This window comes from Neodiprion fabricii, chromosome 3, assembly GCF_021155785.1.
Source record: "Neodiprion fabricii isolate iyNeoFabr1 chromosome 3, iyNeoFabr1.1, whole genome shotgun sequence".
In the NCBI taxonomy this organism is placed as follows: Eukaryota; Metazoa; Arthropoda; class Insecta; order Hymenoptera; family Diprionidae; genus Neodiprion; species Neodiprion fabricii.
In genome coordinates, this window is record NC_060241.1 from 41,061,962 (window position 1) to 41,085,831 (window position 23,870).

Consider the following 23,870-nt stretch of genomic DNA (forward strand, 5'->3'; position numbering starts at 1 on the left):
ACATCCAGCTGATAGAAAAGGCAGCCTTCTTGGTGTGAAAGGAACGTATTGTGAGAAATATTTTTCATTATTATACATAGCCGATGTCACGTCGTGAGGGTTCGTGATGTGCAGAAATTAACAACAAATTTCTACGAACAGGGATAACTAAAATAATTCCGTGACCTACACCTAGAGCCGCATTGCATCTCCCACTCCTCAGCTTTCTGTGAGCGTCATCACCGAACTTGCATGAGCGAGTCACCTGTTCGCTCCGCGTGCGCACCAGATGCAAATGAATAACGCGTTTGTACATAGAAGAAATACTTGCAACAAGCGTGAACATCACGCAGGCAACCAGGCATCAAGGTAATAGCTATCCCATTAATACAACCCTCACTATTCTACGGAGCTGTCAGGTGTGACGCGGTACACACAGTTGCATACCCTGCATAAGCATAGAAGAAATTTGATCGACATTAGTGATCCGACAATTAGTACTTAGGAATCGGAATACCGGCGTAAAATTAGGTTTATAAGTCAAGATGGGGAAGAAGAATATGCGTACCTGTGTTAAATTTTTATCGAGGGTTCGGAACGGCACAATAACTGAACATTCACAAGGTGTTTCCTTGCACAAGCTGCACTTCTCGACCAAACCTGTTATTGTGCGCTGCCTCCCTACCGTGTATAGCTGGAAAGTTGATATGACTGACAATGAATAAACATCCAATTTCAAGATAATTTCCTCCCGATTCACCTTATCAGGTTTTGCTCGCGTCTCGATTCAGGTGATGCTTGTATTGTAGTTTGAGGAGTAACGCCTGCTTCGATGTTCCCGATCGCGTTGTTCTCGCGGTAAACGGAGCTTTCCATCGGGACCCAGGCATAATCTTTGGAAGGGGGGTCGGGCTTATCGGAGCCCTATCAGAGAATCTACCTGCGGGGAATCCCGGTCACGATCTCGGCGCCGAGGACCTCCCGGGATCGGCCGGGATCGTCCGGGATCGCCGGGTACCGGACCTTAATTAAACGTTATGAGTCGGCCTCCTCGTTAGCGGCTAACCAACTCGCCCGTGCTCCAACATATTGTGCATGTTCCTAGCTATAACCATTGCCTGTACCGCATTGCGGAGTACAATTTACCGTACGTGCACGGATGCAGGGTCGTCCGTATACCTTAATTGTGTTATTTGGAGATTCGAAATCGGTTTCGAGTATCTCGTAGCTGACAGGTGAGGGAAGCAGCCGCGAAGCATACGCGGTACCTTGTACGTACGGTACCTACCTACTAAAATCATTTGTTCGCCTGGAAATTGGTCAGACCTTAAGGGCGACTTGCCGAAACTCCTATCATTCATTTGCAAAAGACACTCAAAGCGACGCAAAGAATACATCGTTGCGATTTGTGCCAACGTTCTAATCGTCGGTTGCTACCGATTAGGTACATTCTTTTCCTATCATATCTCGTGAAAAACGAAGGTGTGTCATTTATTAATTTTCGATCAATGTCCAGTATACGTATTACAGATCGTAAATATCTCACTCACAATTTGAAGGGACCAAACGCATGGCCGAACGAAGCGCTTAGGGGATGATGTGACAAAACAGAGGCAACACGCATTGGTATGTACACTATACCTATTGTACACTATAGATTCGTATATGTGTAACAATGCCGGTACCTGTATACCTATGCTTTTCAACGGTCCGGTCAACCACATGTCAAGCACATCTTTAGCATCAAATTGCACTATACGTGTACGGTAGCAATATTTTTCCCTTACCTCGTTAGATCCGGGATGGCGGTGGGAGAATTAATTAATTACATCTCTCGATTCGGTGAAGGGCCGCGTTTCTTTTTCTCCTCCCGCTCCTTCGCTTATAGTTGATTCAATTTCTCGCAATCGAGTGATTCTCCGTCAGGCGTACACGACCAGGTTATTGTCGATATTTGCACCCCACGATAATTATCGACAAACTCGATGGTCGCAAGTTCCGCCCATGCAGCCCGCCGTCCCCGCCTCGGCAGCCTCTCTCGTTCATTCCTTTCACTTTCTCTTTCTTTCCATCTTTCCTTCATGCTCGGACTCTGGCTCGTAGCCGCAATTGGCGACACCCACGCCCAAAGCTGAATCTAGAGCTACGTCTAATTCGATATAGTACATCAGTCAGTCGCTATCCTTCGGCTGTATTTCCCCTTCTCTCCCCTGCTTCCGACCGCCTGCCAGAACCACTCTCATTGGGTATAATATATCGCAAGGATTAGTTGGCCCCTTATTGTTTTCCACTCTGCCCCCTGCATCTCCTTCGCCACCGCGTCCATTTGCTCCTCTCGCCCACTGCCGAGCCAAGCAGATATTTCGTTTCTTTACCTCTCCTTATAGTTATAACTTAATTGCAGAGAAAAGCTGCCCAGACAGCTGAGCCCCCCCCCCCCCCCCCCCCCCCCCCGCCGCCCTTGAGCGATGGGCTATGCGCAATATATATATAACAGTGGATTTCCCCCCGTTCCTGGTTGCAGGGTGCCGAAAACTTTTTTCTTCCCAGATAACTGGAAATGTATAATCGTTGGATTAACCAACAAAAGCGAAGAATGATACGTTCTATTTATTTTTTGCTATCCCGAAGTTGGAAATTGAACTTTTTACCGCTGTGCACCTTCTGAGGATTCTGTTATATTGAATTCAATTGGAATGTGTACACAAGTACCTACATTATTTTACACAGAGTGTGGTAGTCCACAAATATTTGAATAGTACGATGCAAAGTTGAATCAGGTTATACGACACAAAGACCTTGGGCAATAACGTTGAGTACTGCTGTCAATCTAAGAATGGTCGAACTACATTTCGATGCTACGCTACGTTATGATTGTTATCTAGTATTTGAGCCTTTGCAGAACACTATAAACAATATTGAAAAGTCTGCAGAGTATTCGGCTGATATGTGAATCGTGTTGCAAGCTACCGACGATAATGACGACTGCAACGAATGATTTATGCGTCATCAATTAAATTCATCCGACGACAGTGGTTTGTTTATGCAATACACATTTCGTGCTCACAAAATAATCTTTATTTATTAGGTGAATAAAACAAAACAAAAAAAAATTAATAACACGGGCAAGGTTTGTCCCACAATGTATAATTGATTGCGATCCCTAATGAAGCTTCAACCTCTCATGTCTACCAACCGCTATTTCGAAGTAACCTGATCCATTGGGCTTTTTTCAAGATCTTGACATAACCTTTGAATTAGTATAAATATATAGAGGCACATATTGATGTATAGAAGGTTATACGAATCCGCCATTCGCGCAGCCGGCAGCGAGAGCGATCTGGATGTGGATGTGAATGTCGCGGCAAATGGATGAGGGGCGAGTCTAAGTGGTTCGTGTTGCGAAATAATGGAGCCAGCTTTCATTAGACCAGTAGAGAATTCCCAGCTCTCCCCGCCCTTCGAATTCAGCCTGACGCTACGCGCTGGGATGTTAGCGACGCTGCGGCGCTCCGCTCCGCACCTGTGGTGTCCGAATTTCAGCCTTTGAACAGTGCGATAGTCAACCGTTAAGCGAAAAATTCCCGGCGTTTGTCCAACGTCGTAAATTGCTTGGTAAACAAACGTTGACGGATTAAAACCCAAAATTGTCGAAATTTTTTTTTTAGCGTTTCCTCACTTTGTATCTGTAACACTTTCAACATAACCGAAACGTCACTCGTATAATGTAATGAAAATTAAAGTTGATGTAAGTACTATCTGCCGAACTCTATGTAGGAAGACGACTGTAGCGAATATCGAGAACTACGCAGCACAGATAGAGATTTTCAGATATTCTTCTCGTTTTGTACGAAATGATTGCTCCGATTTGGATTGCACCGTACAGTTGATTCGCCAGGGAGTGAGTTCTTGAATTGTACACTCCTTCCCATGTATATCGAAATTAATACCACGGATTGCGAACGTGGTGATTAGGCTGTAACTATTATGTAAAATTTGGCGAATTTTTAGACTATCGTACATCATACATCATACATAGTATTAAAGTTCGAAACCAAATTTTGAGTGTTCGGATATTCAGATGTTTGGATGTTCAGAAAGTGACGTCAGCCAAAATTTTTCTCTCTTGACGTCTTCGATCTATAGTAATCGTCGGCGACGAAAATCAGCTTGCCGAATTCCTCAGTCCGGAAACAACCGCGCAGTAGAGCGGACGTATGAGAATCGCGCTCCGCAGATTTCGAGTATCAGGTTCTCTACCTCATGGATCCTGCATTGAACAATCCTCAAGCACCGAGGGCATGAGGTATCTGGTGAATCTCGTATCATTTGGTAAAACACTGACAACGAGTAAGCGAGCGCAGCGAGCGCACGAGCTCAAAAACCGGCTACTCTATAGGCATCCGACCCCGAGCGAGCTTTAGCGAACGAGGGTTTTAGAGCTAGTTTTATGTTATAGTGTATAAATATTCGTACACATGTGAAGTTTATAATGTGCACCGGCAGGTGCCGATGATGCGAACGGCAACCGCCCTGCGGCGCCTTACCAACGATGAGTTACCATCTAGGCTCCTACGCGCGGAGCTCATACGTTGGGATGAAAATTAAAACGAATCAATGACTGTTAGTGGTTAGATTTTGAAGGAGGGTTGCGGGGGCCAAACGGGGTTGGGGGTGGGGGATGCTGCTCGTTCGGGTAGGAGAGCCGGTGGGATGCGGCGCGTGCCAGCCCATCCCCATAATGATGAAGGGTTGCGGAGTGAAGTAACTCACACCTCTCTTCGATGAAACCCCCTTCGTCCTCGTACTCCAACAAGTCGTCCCAGATTCTTTTTTATATGTGAGAGTTGTCGTTCCATAATAAGCTCTTTCGGAAGTTTAGTTCGCCAAAAAACTATACTTTTTTTTTTTAAATCTTATCGCGAGATAGTCGTATTAACGTATTCGTAATCTCCGGCTATCTCTTTAACATTAAAAATATAAAATACTGGAATTACAACGAAAATGTTAGATATCGCTGGATTGTTTCAAATCGCCTCAAAATGGTTATGAATCTGACAAATACGTTCAATTTTTACTCAACGACTGCTCATTTTGTCTTGAAGCTTACATTTGCTACACATTCGCTGAAACACTTTTATTCGTAATGTTTGCGCTGTAAAATATTTAATAGTACCACATCGCACCGAAATTGTTCATAAACAACAAATCGCAAGATGATTGAACTGATCATTGAAAAAAAACAATATTTATTTCAGTGTCTTTGTTGAAAATGTAGTCATCGCAATCAAATGAGCCATCGCAGAATAAAATAACACGGTTTCACCAAATTTATAACCATTATTTAGCGATGTAAAATGAAGCATTGATTATTGAATTTTTGTCAACGAGTACAATATCTTTTACTTTTCTAGTAAATACTAATACTGCTACTAATAATTAATCGTAAGCTTAAATTTACGATTCAAGTATCGGAATACCTGATGTACAACTACATAGCTTGTAATAAAATAATCAATAAGTATCGATTTTTGGTCAACCGGCCTCCTTAAAATATCAGACCCACTATTCGGATTTATTATTTATACTTCGTGACAGGTATAACTGACACCCCGATGGAAGTTCACAGCCATACGGTCCAACTTAAACGAGTTATGTACCTACCCGCGCCGCAGAGTGTACGTATTGCACGCACATGACAGAATAGTATATTATGTGTTGCAAGTGCGGAAAGTAGGTGATTTCATACGAGTGTGCAGTTTGCAATGTGTGACAAACAACGGCAAGCGCTCTGTTCAAACGAATACGAGTGCTGCAATCGCTTGATTAATTGCGCGAACGCGGCACGAGCCAAAGCGAGCGCTGCAAATGCACGAGTCGGATATCGCCCATCCTCATGTGTGACACATACTCTTTGTTCCAGCACCTGCAAAGAAAAGTTTAATTTCAGAAGCAAAAGAGCTGACTGAATAATTCAAATAAACTAGATAAAAGGTAATCGAGTGGTCATGAGACATAAGCCCGACTTCGTGAAACCTAAGCTAAACGAGCAAAACTTCATGTTGAGCTCAGACCAATGACGTAAGTGGCGGTGCGTAAGGTTCGTGCGTGAAATCAAGTTATCGAAAAGTACGCACGCGCCAAGAAATCCCTGTTGTGCCAAATAGCGAATTTCAATTACACATTTGCTCTATTATACACTTCAAACGCGATGTGACAAAAAAAAAAAAGGCGGCTCGGGAGTAAGGAGGCGGAGGAGGTGCGCGGAGTTTTATTTCGGTAATGAGAGAACTCTGCTGTCTTGAACCATCCCGGCTCGACTCCCGCCCCCTTCTTTGCTCCGTGAACCAAGGCGGTCGTCATGGCGACGGGGAAGAGTTCGTCTGCAGCCGACTCGCGGCGGAGCGGGGAATGAGGAAAAATAAGGGGCCAGAGGGAGGCATCTCGGTGATTTCTTCATAACGCTCGCGATTATCACTCCCCCCCCCTCTCTGCCCCACAATCGCACTTCACTTTGCACTGCACTTATTTCACCTATTACAGACCGATTGATCTAATAGGGTATCTACGCCTTATTCGGATAGAATGAGAAATCATATTTCGACTCATCACATACCTTAGGATATGTATAGTATGGGTTCATTAAAGCGATAAAAGTGTTCGGGAAGTTTCGTAAATGTCAATTCGTATCACGGCTATCTCAAATGTGCCTCGTCGTGTGTTATCATCTAATGCCGTGAGCATGTATAAAAAATAAATTCATGCGGAAAATGGTATATCCAATAATTACTGTACAGAAGATGAAAATCGTCAGAAAAGTCGGAAAATGCAGCGCACGACAAGCAGCGGCACGTGCGTTTGTGTTATTAGCAGCTGGTATTACTGGAGTGTGCAGCAGAGAAGCTTCGAAGAGTAACGATGCACGAATTGTCCGACAACGAAATTGGATCGTTGTAGATCGTAAAATAATAATGGACAGCGTTAACGTATTGTGGAGTATTATATCTATACTGACTATGATAAGAACAGTAATTCTACAACGCTGTCTAACCTATTCGCATGGTATATACCAGGCCGTGTACGGACGCGTACAGGTAGATTCGCGGGTAGGGCAACTCATGAGGGACACGCGATGCAGTGCTGTACGTCAGTCTATCTCTACTGAATTCGTTGACATGCCCATGTATCAACAATAATTCAAAGGTTGCGGCGTGACGGTGAAAGAATCGCATACATATCCGAAAAATTGATGCAGGGATTGACGACAAAGGATATCAGAACCCAAGAAAAAGAGACAAAAAAAAATTTAATGAAACGAGAATTCAAAATATGTTTGGTTTTGTTGAGGTAATTAATACGCCACGAGTTTTTGAGTGCAACCGCCCCGTATCTATTCAAGCCCAGATCAGATCTATCAGTCGCAGCGTTGACTGCAGCGGTGGAGATTTTGTAACGATAATGAAAATCGCGAGAAGAAGAATATTCGGATCGTACTTGAAAATTTTGCGCATTCAGCTGTGCGCACACGGGTAACCTTTGAAAACTGGATGACGCTGAGCTCCGCACGCAAACAAGATTCAAAGACTACATCTGGTATTCATAGCGGGTGAAAATACATATATTGGCTATGATTACAATATATTATGCAACGGCTTGGTTTGGGAACCGTTGTGATGTCCCGCCGCAAACCAGAAATGTCGACGTTAATATTTTAGCCGACTTTTGCAGCGAACCGAGTTATACCGCCACCCCTCCACAGCCCCTTGCGGTCAGTTATTATCGGTATTGTTATCATACCAGTCAAATATTAAAATCTCGTTTGGGAGAGCGAGTCGATGCCCCAACCCCCGGAGACATCGATTGCCTCTGCGGTCGTTCCACTCCACTTTTTATTCGAGCATGGCGGTCAGTTCGAATTTTTCGTAACAGAATGGATTCGTGGTTTGTCGCCGTGGTGGTTGGTTACAACCTACCCTCCCATTTCAAACTGTTTGAATAATTACATGCAAAACTCTTGATTTGCTTCAGACGAGTGTGTTTACGAAAGTTCTCTATTTGTTGAGTATCAAGACGATGTACTATATACATTTTACAGCAAAAAAAACCACCTTTCAAACGAGTCTGTCGCATACATACACCTCTTCAAGTTGGGCATCGAGTTTTCTCTACTTTGGTGAAGATCTTAAAGAATAAGCTGAAAATCGGCAGCGACAAATATTTTCTCCTTGCCAATTGGGTTTCAAATTTAACCACGGCATCTTCGCTAGGCATCCGACGGTGATGTACTGCTTTTATTACAGAAGCTTACAGATGGCAAAAATATTTTATCTCACGCATTTTTCGTATTTTTCCGGGTAAAATGCTCGTATCCCGCATACAATTCCGTGCTCAAATGACATTAGTTCCACTCAACCGTTACCGTTTATGATGATATTTTTTTTCCACTAGTTTGTTCATTACGAATGGGACGAAGATCCCGTACGCGGATACAATATCGCATAAAAACTATTCTCACTTTTTAACAATAGGAAAATGGCGTGATAGAGGATAATATCTGATTACGATGCACGGGAATAATATAGGACAGAATGTATAATTGTGGCTAGAGGTGAGCTATACGGAGAAACCAGATCTCTATTGATCGAGACTAAATTATGCTGAAACTCAACCAATTTCCTGCTATACACCACACGGCTGACGATGGGTCTGTATTAGGGGACTACGGATTCTTCGCCAGCGTTGAAAAATCCAGTTCCCCTCTGAAACCCCATTGCCCTTTTGTCCCGGTCACTCGATATTCAAATAATCTATTGCCTCTAACCTTCCTTCCTTTTCTCCCACTTCTGCTCAGCAGCCACCTTCTGTCCCTCTTTCTCTCTGTCGCTTTGCAGCTTCCGAACCGAGATGGCCGTCGGGTAATTTGGAGATGAGATGACCGTCATACGTCACCGCGACGCCCGACATCCTTGGACTACCGGCTACGACGCCCTAGGGGCTCGCAATTCTGACTCTCCTTCGTACCTCGGGAACCTTCCTTCCCCTCCGACTCTATTACCGCTTCGGCCTAAGATAATCCCCACTCGGACTCTGCGGCGATCCCGGATCTCCATCCACCTCGACCCCGAATAAGGACAATACCATATCTTACCGATTGATGTGATGCACGGTACCGTTCGCCAGATTACAACTGGTTAAAAACCACGAACGTTCAGAACGTGCCTTCCTTCATCATTCCCCCTCCTTCTACCGTCAAACTGCCATCGTTCCAGAATGAAAACTAAGAAACCATGAAACAAATAACGGCCGTGCGCCGTACTTACTTTTTAGCTGCCGTATCGTCGAGACATACATGGATATAACTTCTCAGCGGCGAAATTAGAATCGAACTATCACCGGTTGCCAAGAGGGCGTAGGCCGAAAAAATTAAAAAGTGATGTTACGTCCTTCTGCGCGAAGTGTGATTGAAAAAACAAATAGAACATGAAGCGCTCGCTATACCAAAGGTTCTCCACATGGAATACCCTATCTATTGAGAGGGCCATACAGGATTGACACCTCCATGGAAGATCTGTGTCCCCGATGGTTCTTTAGAGGACATTCACAGAAATCTACGCTGAATCCGCGGTTGAAACAAAACCAGTGAAGAATATTAATTGGGTGTCCATGAATACGTATGTCGTATTGCAACCAGCCACCAGCCGACGCGTGGCTGTTCACCTCTCTCGCTAGTCAGAACAGAGCTGTTATATAACCTCCTGGCGATTCAGTTCTTATCGCTTACATGTTTGCTCTAGAATTCGTTCGGTATCCAAGTACTTGGCGGTCTTCAAGAGCCTAGTGTACATTACCAGGTCTGAGACCTTTCGTTTGAGTCCGCGGAAAAGAATGTGCACATAGTGATTTCTCATATTTTCTATTGTTCCCACACAGGGATAAATGATATCAATATATTGTGTACCGAAGGTGGAGATTTCTTTACCCCGAAATTCATTGGATCTCTATTGGAGGTCTACGCGGATAACTAGTAAAATTCTAGTATATGAACAGCTAGCGAACATTTCGAATTTTAATGAATTACTTCCAATTTGCTTCCAGTTGAAATGCGCATCCAGAAAAGATGTTGCATATCCAGCCTAAACATCCATAGCACGTCCATTGGTGATGAATAATCTGAATTGAGAGTGTAACATCGCTTTTTAATTTTTTTTGTTCACGCCCTTTTGGTAGCAAGTATCATTGCAATTGTACACTATAGCATACGCTCTCCTGGCACAATGCGTGTGAATTATTGTTCTATGGAGCCTCAATGTTAAAAATCCATAATACACCCGTCTGGCAGCAGGATGGTTTTCAGTTACGCCCTTCTAGCGCCACATTCGCGATATATTGTGAGCAGTGGTAGAGCATCCCGCTACCAGGTTCCTTCTCATGGTACTGTGCAATGATAAATTTTGGTTTACACCTCGTCACATACTCTATCGATGTTTTACAGTTACTTGGTAAACCTGATACCATTTACATCTACCGACAAAATATCAAAGTGAACATCAATATGATCGTTGCCTTGGGATTATTGAACAAATTGCAGGAAAAAGATCGCAAAGAAAACGAATTGCATAGTTTTAGGAGATATCGCGGATCGAAAGTTCGACAAAATTAGAAGAAAACCGCGTAGTACGTGTAGTATTATCTATGTCTCTCGGAGCGGTCTTGTAGAGCAACAATTATTGTTGTAAGTATAGAAACCCTAACATTTTTTGTTTCAGCCAGCGACGCATTAGGACGGATCGATAAGGAGCCAGAACCAGCGTCACCGCAGTCCGTTGAAGGTGAGTTGAGATCTCTTTATTCATTTCTTAAACTTTCGTTGGCCCTTGTCTAAATTGAACACTTTTTATCGCGGTAGGTCCAATGACGTCTTAATAAACTTGAGAACGGAACTGGGAACCCGCGCTGTATAAGTATATTATCACGTTTGTTGACTCACTTCTGCAAAATCGAATTGTCCGATTAGTCAGTACAATGGGGAAAGGAGCCCGAACGAGCAGTACAAATTTTACAGAAATAATGAGCTTTCAAATTTACTTGACACTTCAATTACGTGACAGCTGAAGCTAAATGATGTTGCACGTAAATTTGAACTGCGATTGGACTCCATTTTATCTAAAAATCCGGAAAATTCAGTAGAAATGATGATCATCGTTTATAAAACTCGATTAATTTTACATTCTGTGATTTCACCACACTTTCATCAATTGTTTTCTCAGAGTTGAGTAGAAAATTTGCAAAAACAGGATGTGCTGCATAGTTTCGCTTCCAGCACAACGTCTCGGATCGTCACATTTGTATTTGTTACATTTATAGCGAAATACACGTGTCAGTCATAAAACTACCGGAACAGCAATTTGTCGAAACAAGGTCCGCGCTGGTAAGGGATGTCCCACCGCGAACTTTCATACTTCTGAAAAAAGTCATCAATATAAAACTCGAAATATAAAACTCGAAATGATGATATAGTCGACATGTACGCACAAAGAAACGAAATAATTTCAGACGTGAAATTGGATATCCCATTCACATACCTTCAAGACTATACGACGGGGAAAGAGAAGATGCGAAAGAACGGTGAAGCGATAAAATAGAAGAGAAACAACGACGACAACCGCAAATGTAATAATCATCGTGATGGCAGGAGATTATTGTTCCTAAAGATCTGTGTATAACTAATTGCATGAAAGAGATCATTTTCGCGACGATAGAGCATTCTTGCCCCCACCCCCCGCGTTTCTCGGGCACCGTCATATCGCTGCTTACGGATACACTCATATATTTTAGAAAATTACACGTAGGTAGTCATTCGAGTTTGAAGAAATTTACCGACTAAATTCCAAGCTTTGCATACGGAGTAGCTGGGATTAAGCTGAAAACGTGAAGTCCAGATCTTAAACGGCTAGAAACACTCGCGAAGGACTGCAGATCGAATGACAAATTGTTGGCGCAAGGCACTCCGCCGCATGAATGCTGCCGAGACTAGTGATTCGTTTTACGAGCTCGGTTCTCCAGTTATGGGATGGAAAATTGGAAGGGGGCCAACATTGAATACTCGTCAACTGTATGGGTCATCCTAGGCTGGCCAAGCCTAGGCTTGGAAATATTCTTCTCTATTGTTTTCTCTTTATTGAATCAGGCACTCCGTCACGGAGACGGATCAGCCAGGTTAGCAGTGTTGTTACGTTCGTGCCCTCCCGCGGTATATACTGGATGAGCTTGATTTCCCACTTGAACGGGACGATGAAATTGTAAGATTGATTCGCCGAGTAATTTGGAGTGACGAATAACTGTATACAAATTTACACAACGTGTTGCATGCATTCTCCCGAAAGAAATCGAATTCTTTCTCAACACTTATTATCGTTTGGCGTTCATCCGTTGCCGCGTCAATTTCCTCAGGCTCGTGGCAAGACCAAACCGAACAACAAGGTTGAAACGACCGAGTGACAAGGGAAGGAGAATGCAGCGAAGGAGGAAGGGGGAGGAGAGGATGGCGAACCTGTATTTTACTTTATAGCATTCAGCGGTCGTTTGTTTTATTGCTATTAGCGTTCTTCAATTAGTAATTTCATTTTAATGCGTATTCCCTGAAGCCGGGGCTCGGCCCCTCGTCTCCCCCTCCCGCCCCCCGGCGCCGTGGTTCTCGCTCGTCGCGGCTGACCGATCCCGGGGTGATCTTCCGAGTCTCCGATATTATACTCCCTTGTCCGAACCTTGCTGCTCCACTCTGGGATTTGTTGTCCGTGCAACACCGCGTCGCTGAGTGACCATGGCATGTACTCCGCGAAGAACAGAAATATCCGAGGTGGAAGAGGTACGGACACGAAAGGACCGAGTCCCCATCCCTCGTCATTAGGAGTCATTAATATCACGGGACTCTGTAATTTGACACAGTTCCGATCGCTGGTGCATATTGCCACCACCTTTGTATAACGCCATCGCCAGACGAAAACTCTTTTTGCTCGCGCCCCACTTGCGTATTTTCACTTCAATTTGCCAAATATACATTTCCAACATTAGGACACGATATACCAGCTTTAATGCGGATAATTATAATCGGTCCGGCACAGTCGCGGCGTATTGTATCACCGTATCGATTTTCGAGATACACGCTTGCGACCTGCGAACAAATATATCTAAGACTTCTCATTAGACTCGGCTCAATATTCGGTACTTACTCCTTGTTACGCCGCGGTGCCCATCTTTCTTCGAAGCTTTTCCCAGTACAGAAAACTTTTTACCGCACATTTCCGTTCGAGTGCATCCCTCTAACGGTTGATACGACCTCTGTAACGAAACAATAGTAAATCGGCGAAGGATTCAAAAAATGGACAAAGAAATTCATCTGCATTATGCGCGTACAATTTGATTGCTGGGATATTATCGTGAACTATTACAAATAGGCTATTCAATTGGGAATGATATTAGAATTTTCTGCAACAGCTTTTTACCCTGCATAAAGTAAATGCAACGTGACTAGCGAAACGTCTCTGTGGAGACGTAGTTCGTAGACGAAGTCGGGTCTCGATGAAGACCCGGTGTGAATACGAACGATGGGAAAATCGAGAACAGAACTCGTATTAAAATCTCGAAATATACCGATGATCATGCGAGAATGAACATCTTCACTTCGAAATCCACCCGACAAAATTGTGGCACAGCTGTGCCTCGTTAATAATCGTCATTGACATATGCAGAGTAAAAATACGGACCATTGGTGATTATATTATTTGGTTTGAATATCCAAGATTTGAGCGGTGGAGGTTTTCCACCGCATCTATATGCATAGAATTATTATATGTCATACAATACCGTCCATCCGTTGTTGCGGGTCGGTGTATCGGGACCGATGGAGGGCGATGCGCACGGTGAAACCATATCCGATGAGCAGGTGTTCGACACGCTCTCGGCATAACTAATTTCCCCATTATGACCCGCAGATAGATATTGCTCTCCACTGTTACAGGGTCGTCTGTGGTAGTAATTATCATTTCATCTTACCATTATTAGCATTTGCCAACTACCTGCAACGGCGCAGTTATTGGCAAGTTGAACCACCACAAATTTATCGGACTGCCGCCACACGATGATCAAGAATGTGGGGCGCATCTCCCGAGCACGGTTTCATGAATGGCTTCACCGTGATCTCACGCGGAGTAGCGAGTTTTATATTTTCAAATTCGAAACCGGCCATAGTACTTTTCCCTCGCAAAAGTCAGATGGTAGAACAGAATCACCCGTAGGTTATAAAATTCGTGCAGCCGATACGCAGGCATTGTTACGTCATCGTGACTAATGCGAAGACGAGCGAGTAAAATATTTAGCTGTAACGCCTCGTAATAATCCTACGGGCGAAGCTGCGAGGGCGTTGGGCGAACCCGAGCGTGGGTCGCGGTCGCGAATTTCATACGAATGCAAACTCCGCCGGACGCGATGGGCACGCATACCACGGCACTTGTTCCATCCTCAGCCCGATTCCCTGCGACTCGCGCGCCTCTCGCATCGGCAAGCTATGCGACGTGCACCCGACGCGGCGTCTTGACGCCGGTGAACCAAGCGGGCACCGACTTTCATATTCAAATACATACGTGAGCGAATCGTTCGGCATCGCCCGCGGTGCCTAAACGCCGCTCTGAATGGCCCGGATCGCTTCCTGACTGTGCGATCGGCTCGCTCCTGGTAGGAACACCGCGCCACGTCCTTTTTCGCTCGTTCGCAGTTCAGTGAGAATTCAAATTTCGTATTCGGGGACGAAGCCACTCGGACCCCGCGAGAGAAGTGGTTACGGTAGGCTGGAGGCTTTCAGCGGACTCGAGGATTTTTATCGACTCTCGACCCTCGACTCTCGATCGTCACGCGCGCACGCCTACCAGCTCGTACTTATGCCCACGCCGCGGACACATTTTAAGGGGATACACGCACACGCGACACGTTTTCTCGTCCACCTAGTATAGGTATACGTATAACGCCGAATCCGCGCTATAATCCGATAGGTATATGTTAATACTTTATCACGTGCCAAGGAGACGGTTACATTCGGCATATTATTCATACTTGTAGGTGAACCGCGGATAAAGTTGGTGCACAGTCCTTATCTTGATATACTTCAACGGTTTGATTGCACCCCTTTGTTACTTACATAGTGGAGCGGGGTGAAGAAAATTTCCATTTCAAAATCGTCGTTTTCCCTGTATGCTGAAAAATTTGATTCCGGATTTCTGTAATTCACTGTCTTCGAATGGAATCATACGGTTGTGGGTAGTCAGAAATTGGTTGTGTTTTTTCTGGCTCTACGTGTAACCTGATTTTCTGTAATCTATAATCCGAGGTACTTCACCCGAGAGCAGCCGAGTTCGCATTTATCTAGATTTATTATACTGTAAGACGTTTATTATCAAATGCAATTTTCAGTTCGCATATGTTTCCTATACATCACATTATGCATACCTATATGTATTTTACATTGCATAATGAACATAACGCATGACCCAAGAGTTGCATGTATTGTTAGTACTATAACACCTCAAATTACTTTTAACTGTGAAAGTTTGACGTTCACGTAGAAACTGCGTCAAGACTCGATCCCGTAAAATAAAAATTCTTATCGGTGGCCTTGCGGGATTTCAGAATACAACTTCTCAGCGTATAGGGAGGACTGATTGAGAAAAGGAAACTTCACCGTTTCATCCCTACTGCGTACAGGTATTCCCCGAGTCCACAGGTATTGCGTGTTCCAGCAGCGGCCGAAATTCACCACACAAAAGGCTTACACGTGTCGGTCGACTACTTCTAGGAGCAGCCCCTGAAATCCACGAGCTAGTTTACAGACTCCGAAGGAGCGTAAGACAGTAACACGCAATGTTGAAGAACACGAAAGAGAGACGATTGCGAACAAGAGCAACGACGATGAGAGGCGGAGTTGAGAAAATGAGCAATGGGAGTAGAGTTGAATTTTTCTGGGTGAAATTGGCGTATAAGACGATGCATGCAGTGTTATACTTTACAAAACCGACGGGGGTATGATTAGTCATCAGCCTGTTGCAGCCTGAGGCCAGGTACGTATACGTTACACGCGTATGCATTCGACAAATGGTGAACTCAAACACACTCCTATACTGCAGAATTGTTGAGGGGCTGCAGATGTCCCTCGATGAGGACCGCCCCTCCATCGACGTCCGCATCCGAGTGGCACGTGCGACCACGGATAACGGGGTGTTAATTGATTCGAATCGCTAAACGCACGAAAAGCCGAGTAAACTGGAATCGAGACCGTACAGGAACTTGACGAAATTCCTGGCATACCTCTGCGATTTCGTACAGTCCGTGCGCGTTTAAGAGTCACCAACTTCCGGCTACCGATATCCAAGTATTTTGATCGCTGCGAAATGCCGGTATCTACGGATCCGATTCCGATAACTTCTAATCGAAACATCTCTTGAGCCACTCGAACCTGCAATAACATTTCAAATAAAATCGAATATTGTCTGAACCTGCCGACTGCGACTCTCCGATTCTAGATCCATCGCCGGTATGTCGCGGTTTTCACGCAGAAATTATTTCCTGCGCACCCTGAACTAATCAAGTGTATTACTACGACTTCTCCCAAATTAATGGGGAAGGTGCAGATCAAGCCGCGTTGCAATTGCCTCCTCAATAACGCAACTCACCTGTGAGAAACGAAAAAATTTATGAACAGACAAGTACATCTTGAACGAGTTACCAGATTTCCTAAACCTGGTTCTAGTTTTCGGTAGAGTCGCACGAAAACGTACGGATTTTCATATTTCTGCAGCAGACTACAGACTGTAAGGCTTAGGATGATTTCAATTTAGGTAACCTTCAATATTCAAGAAGCAAAGCCCCTGTTGGTTTAACGTGAAACGTACCTACTCGAGAGAAACCGGGTCGCGAAGGTGTCCGAATACTTATTCGATAGCCCGAAAAAAATTTGCAGTACGAGGTGACCCTTGATAATTGATTCACGTGGGATGCAAGCCCGGCCGCCTGGAACTGTACATGTCAATAATGAAGTTGTGGAAAAACGGCTGAAGTCACAGAGATCGTCGACAGGTCGGATAACCATCGGCGCGCAGGTGCCGATTCGATCGGATGAAAACCACCCACGGTATACCCTACCTTTCTAAAAGTTTTTCTAGAAATTTTGTACCTATGTTATACGTATATCACGTTTCCGTGGGCTTACAATTCTCGTGTCCACGACCGTCAGGTTCTTCTTTTGCCACAATTATTCCCGTCTAGACGAAGCCTTGTTTTGCAAGATAACAATTACACGTGAGAAACGAACGGGTCCCGCCGGCAGCTGTCCTAATGGTAGACGTGGATCTGGTCTTTCGGCAGAAGCGTAAAGCCATTCGGGGAAACTCAGCGTCAACGGTTCTCGCCTAATAGGACGAATTGCCTTCAGTTGTACATAATACTTAGTCATGTTTACCCACCTAAATATACATTTACACGGCGCATCGGCTCGCCGTTCCTGAGAAGAATCCGCAGATGAAATAAAATTCGTGTACATAATGTAACGTATGGATCAAATAAAAAAATTTGCCGGACAAACGACAAAAGTGTAATTGTTATTTTTGGAGTTAGAAAAATAACACACGTTCTGAACATATTTCAAGACAAATCAGCTTGCATTCTTGTGAATTCCCTATTCGAAAATGTTGAAACACTGAAACATCGTAATACAGAATGCTTTCAATGTTTATTCAGTGCCGGAAGGTAAGTCGTATTAATTTGGATAGTTTTTAAGCGTGTAAAAATATCAGTGGAAGCATTTTTGTCAATTCAACATACATGGCTCATGTTGAAAAATAACGACTGAAACAAAACGTGCCACAGGAGACTCATACTTTTTTTAGGCGGACATTTCTCTCTATCGAAACAGCTGCACTCTGCATCCGCAAACTGTGCCAACACAAATCAAATTTCTCACAGCCCTATCAAGGAATCTATAAATTCGGTTCTGAGCTGAAAACCTGTACTTTTGGCCTTCAATTGCATAGTGATGCATCATTAATCTTAGCACTGCGATTAGCAATGAGCGAGACACATGATCTTCCTTTCCAATGAAATTGACAGGTGAACAATATTTCGGTAACAAACTCGCTTCTCGAACTCGTATTATACTGCGAAATATTGCCTTGAAGGGTGTCGAAGCTCGAAGAGATGGCCAAGTAAAAATTGCAAAAGCAATTAAGAACCTATGCGTCTGGCGCTCAAATATTCATTACGGGAGTTTTCGGTGAAGGGTCCCGGACTCGAACGATGTGTCGGCAGCGGATAAGCAACCGAAGTTTCATCATGCATCGTCATCAGTAGCGTCTACCCATTCACTTCACGGTAATAACGTTATTTATTGAATTTTGAAACATCGTTGGGGTTAATCTTTACAACTCGTGTGGCGTGAGGCCGTTTCCAGAATCGCGAGTCAAGTTTCGCTAAAACGCCGCTTCGGCTAGTCGCGCTGTTGACTCTACCAATGTAATTAATTGGACGCTACCGATGCCAACTTAATTTATGACTACCCAAACTTACAAGGGTCAGAATCGGGGACACCCGGGTGTACCTAAGATATGACCTCGGTTGCCCATCTGCCGGCGACACATCGTTCGCGTTGCGACCTTTCACCGAAAACACCCGGTAAGTGTCGGGTGAAATTTCGTAATTTTTGTTCCAATGACTCTTGGAACGAAATTTTTAGATGATTCGAAGAATCGTATGTCTGTATCCCTCTGTTACATATTGGAAGTAGATTCCAGACATAGGGAATTCAGAATCATTTTGAGCTGGCCATGAACCTCGCCATTCTTAATTTTATTCTCCTCTTAGTACGTTATGGGATGTCGCGAAAAAACATGATTTGCAAAGTTTTAGTTATAAAGAAAAAAATGACTTTTCCAGTAATCGCTTGATTAGGGAAATCAGTTTTAGCCATAATAAATTTAGATAAGACCCGTGCAACACTGCAAAACAATAAAAATTGTGAGCCCAGGGTAAAGATAGGCTTGCATTTACTTTCGGGGATACGGGAAAAGTAATTTAAAATACCGAATACTGGTATAAAAACAAAAAATAAACAAAATGACAATACCAAGTCGAAATCTTGTTCTAAAACTTGAGCTCAGGCTGTAAAATTCCTACGCCGCAGAATATTTTTTTGACCCGCTAATTTTTTTCCACCTCTTGAATCAAATTTTTTTTTCTTGTCTTTCTTAACTCGGCCGTATCCCGTGAACTAAATGCACGCCCTCCCTCAATCTGGGCTTGACATTTTCGTTTTTACATGAAGAATTCTGTGTGTAAATTTCATCAAAGACGCTAATGACTAACGGTGACGACTTCGCATGCCGAGCAACCGTGAGATAAAATAATTATTTTGGAATTATGAAGCGTTGCAGATCGTGTTTTTTTTTCTTTCAACTTATAATGCCTTACAGCGTACTAATGAAAAAAGTGTCAGATCTCCGAATCGCGGACTCAGCTGAAACTTTTGGGACTGTTTCTTTGGCTCAAAGTATAAAGCTGATATGTATTTTCACCCATTAGGCTTCTCTCGACTTCGTTTCACACTGAGGGGCCGTCCATTAATTACGTGATCTTTTTTTAAGCATTTTTCAACCCCCCCCCCTCCCCCTTGGTGATACGTGGTGAGGTTTAAGACTAGCCCCCCACCCCCCACCCAACATCACGTGTATTTTTAGTATCTAAAAAAAATCTAAAATTTTTCAGAATATCTTAGAATATTATCCTAAGTACAGATATAAAATATAATCTTATCTTATTCTGATATTAAGGACCATGATAAAAATGTCTAGATAGAAAGGTTAATAATGAAAAAATAAGTACACGTGATATCTTATTACACCCCCACTCCCCCTTGTGACATTTCGTGATTTTTGTCAACCCCCCCTCCCCTTTCAAGCCTCGCGTGATTAATGGACGGCCCCTGATTAAATCAACTGTTTGATGAACGAAATGCCATGATAGAAAAAACCTGTGGGGTAGTTTTGCCTTAAATATTAAATTTCATTATCCCCTATTCCGGTTTCGATGACATACTCTTATATATTCAAGTGTAAACCTATATGTATATTATTATTCCAGCGCCACAGCAAAGTTTAAAATTTTCGACATCATGATTTTTTGTGAACTGAGCAAAGGAAGGCCTAACGGACGGACATTACAAGTTTCGTATTTCGAGCCAAAAAAAAAAAAAAAAACACACCTAGATGCTTTAGCAAAATCCATGATCCGGAGGTCTGATACTCTCCTTGAAAATTTCAAACGGCGGTAGTCATGGCGCGCAGGTTACGATGGTTTGGAATGCCCTTTGTGCAGCTCTCTGACGTACACGATCCCCAAATTTTACAAGAGGCATTTAACATTATGAATTAGCACTATTCATTTGCGTTGATATGTACGATTTTAACATATAGTGATATGACTTCGTAAAGATATCCATGTCTCACGTTATTCACAGTGATCGCCAATTTTAAGGGGTGCAGCGTCTTAGAGAACCGACTTAAATAATGTTCAACATACGCGGTATGAGTAGAATCAAAATTAAAGCTGTCTTAATTTCAAGTATGAGTAAAAATTCCGACCAATGAAAAGTATCTACATTCCTCTATAGATTATTGGACGAACGTTGTACGCCCAACCGGATACGCGCACCACAAGCGTGTATGCATATACCAGATGTGTTTAACATCGTTACAACGTGTGTCGCGATCCTCCTCTGCCACTTCGTCTATCAATGGCTCGCTACAGTTAGTCCAGTGATGCATTCCTCCTAACATTTTCGTCCGTGTACTAACAGACGCCTAGTTATACGTACATAGGTATTATACATACATACACGCATATAATACCAGGAGAGAAAGAGGTTTTTACGGGACGACGAGCACCCTGCAGTCCAAGCCCAGGCTCTTGTATCATGGTATAGGTGTAGCGTGGTGTGATCCAGGGGTTGCGAACTCAGACGGTTAAATAACGCGACGGTGACGGCGCCGACGCCTCCTTCGCGCTGTGCGATAGAATCTCAACTCGAGTGTGAAATGCCCTCGGCTTATCGAATCCCTGCAGTGCTTTCCATTTCCCGAGTGTGTGTGTGTGTGTGTGTGCGTGTGTCTGTGTATATATATAAAAATAACAAACGGCAATATATATATATATATATATATATATATATATATATATATATATATATATATATATATATATATATATATATATATATATATATATATATATATATATATATATATATATATATATATATATATATTATTTATATGTATATAATTTATAATATTTCATTTCTATGGTTATATCAAAAACAGGCGATTGTAAGGTCATGACGATGCTCGGCGCATGTTCGTTGTTCGCTCATTCGTCGGAAGCGACATTAACCATTGATCAAAAAGCTCTCAGCTGTGCAACGTCCTTCGCGAATCTCATCTCTTTTCACGCAGTTGACCGATACCTCCTCCTATCTTGTCTATGCACTCACCTCTGACCGCGAACGATGGCTAAGCGGATGCCAACTTCTATCCAACTCACTGCATTTCAAATCGGGACAGTCGACGTTCTTTCGACCTTACCGACTCCTTTCCGATCAGATTACGGATGCGCTGCATGTGCTTGTAAAGAACAGATCGAGTGGCTGTGTTATGCAGGGTGGATGATGAAATGTTTCGGTAGGTGTAGGTACACATCCACTGATTGTAACTGAAAACTTGTCTTCGTCTATCGCCATCGATAATAATGTGATCCGACTTTGACTTACATGGATTATTAACAGAGACCTCGTCGTAGAGTACGTAACGTAATATTTCCACCTGTTGGTGACGAAGCCGGCATGTGAAAATACATATTAAAATACATACAGTTTACAGTTTACTCTACGGGAAAGACAAATCTAATTAAAACATCCACCTTCGTGCGTAGTGATGGACAAAATGAAAAAAAAAAAAGGCCGGCACAGAAAAAGTACCATAGAAGGAATTCTGCTGCTAGTTTTTCGGAGGGGTGGTGGGAGAACCGCTCTAGGCACGAGGATGCAGGTTTTTGACGGGTATGACGCGAGAAAGCGGCGTGACCGGCTTACCAAACGTGGCAATCACTGTCCGCCGCTACGTTGGCCGAATTTCAAATTTCTCATATTCAAATAGGTCGCGTCTTGGGGTGGTTAGATATCCCCTTCTCCAGCCGTGGCCCCTGCGAAACTACGTGCACGACCGATGCAAGAAGCTGACGGCATTCCTTATTCGAAGCTTCGATTCAGGAATGATCGCTTCCCGGTACACGGTTTGGAAAAGACCTGTAGATGGAAAGGAAAAGCGGCGCTCTGCACGCAGAAGCGGTCAGTATTCTTGGCCGCCGCGCTCACCATACATCACTGCCAACCCTGCGGCCAGCCAAGGGTGCAAATTCTAAATTGACCCGATGTATGCCACTGCCAAATGGAGTTTCGGGGCTCCGCGATGGATGGTGCCAATATACACATGCATTCACCCACCTATACCTATACACATACGCCTTGTTTTATATGCATAGCCCCATTTCCTTATCGGAAATTTACTGCTGAGATTGTGACAACTGGATAAAGCGCCGACAAAACACCCCCGCCTTCGCTGCGGTTGCCACCATCATTTTATTTCATTGATTAATCGTTCACTCGTTGTCCAACTTCATCAAGGGCGTTTGCCAGTAATAATCAGCGGAGAGACAGCAACGGTTGCGAAATGGAGTGATAATCGTTTGTGAAAAATCCAGCCGAGAATTACGTTCTTCCGTGCATCCCGCTGGGTCAGTTCGCAATAAACACTCGCTATCCTGCATTGGTTGAGTATTCTTATACAGAACAAAATGTATTTGGACAATTTTGAAATTGTGATCGACTGATCCTCAAGAATTCAAAAATATGTCAGTGCAGGTTACGAACTGTACTATACAGGTGGATGCTTACGAAAGTTTGAAGCACCTTATATTTCGTTAGTGCAAAAATTGTAGAACCGTATACCGCTGCGATAGAATTAGTTTCGAATGCGACAATTTTCCAAGTTTATGCATCAAATTTCACCATCAGCCTCTTCTTTTGTAATAATTTGACAGGGTCTTTTTTAATTTGTGGCCAGTCGGGGTCTAAAGGCACAAGCTTTCTGGACAGTACATCCGGGATGCCTTTTTCCAAGTCGCAGGAAACACATACGTGAATATCCGGAACCTTGACAGGAACTCCTGAACGCGTGCCCGCGGCGGCTGTGGGAAAGGTGAATCAAGCAGCGGGCCTTAGTTTGCCGCCAAACCGGCACGCGACCAAGACCCCCCTTGCCGTTAACTCCCGTATCTAGCTCTCTCGCTCTCTCTCTCTCTCTCTCTCTCTCCCTCTCTCAGCTATCCCCTCGCAGGCATAAAAGCCTCCCTTTTCCTACTTCTTTTTCTCTCTTTCCGGTTTTCATCCAGTTCATCTGCACCCCTTCGCCACCCCTTATATGAAGATACATTATAAACGAATGTTCCGTTATTTTTGGGCAGGGGCTAAACATGGTACCTCGTATGTTACATCACCCCAACGATGCCCAGACTTCCATCATTTTGATTCACTTACTTGCTTTTTCTCCTTTTTCTCAACGGTAATCGCTTCCTTGTCGCTTGTTGTCACCGATACATATTGCACTTCCTGACCCTGTTTTTCAGATTGAGGAAAACCCGGCTTGTACATTTTCATACTGCGTGCGAGCGATCGACATTGCACTGTTGGATTAACGTAACCAATTGGTGAAAACTCGTATGCTGAATAAAGACTGACAACAGGT

At 43.6% G+C, this 23,870-nt stretch overlaps 1 protein-coding gene across 2 annotated transcripts in view; it reads left to right on the forward strand.

Annotated features, from left to right (window-relative positions):
* LOC124177997 overlaps nt 1-23,870 on the forward strand; it is a 115,887-nt gene that overhangs the window by 76,725 nt on the left and 15,292 nt on the right. For both annotated transcript variants that reach the window (XM_046561015.1, XM_046561016.1), the window contains exon 4: nt 10,746-10,808. In XM_046561015.1, coding sequence (XP_046416971.1) covers nt 10,746-10,808 — 63 coding nt within the window. The remainder of the gene's footprint in view (nt 1-10,745; nt 10,809-23,870) is intronic.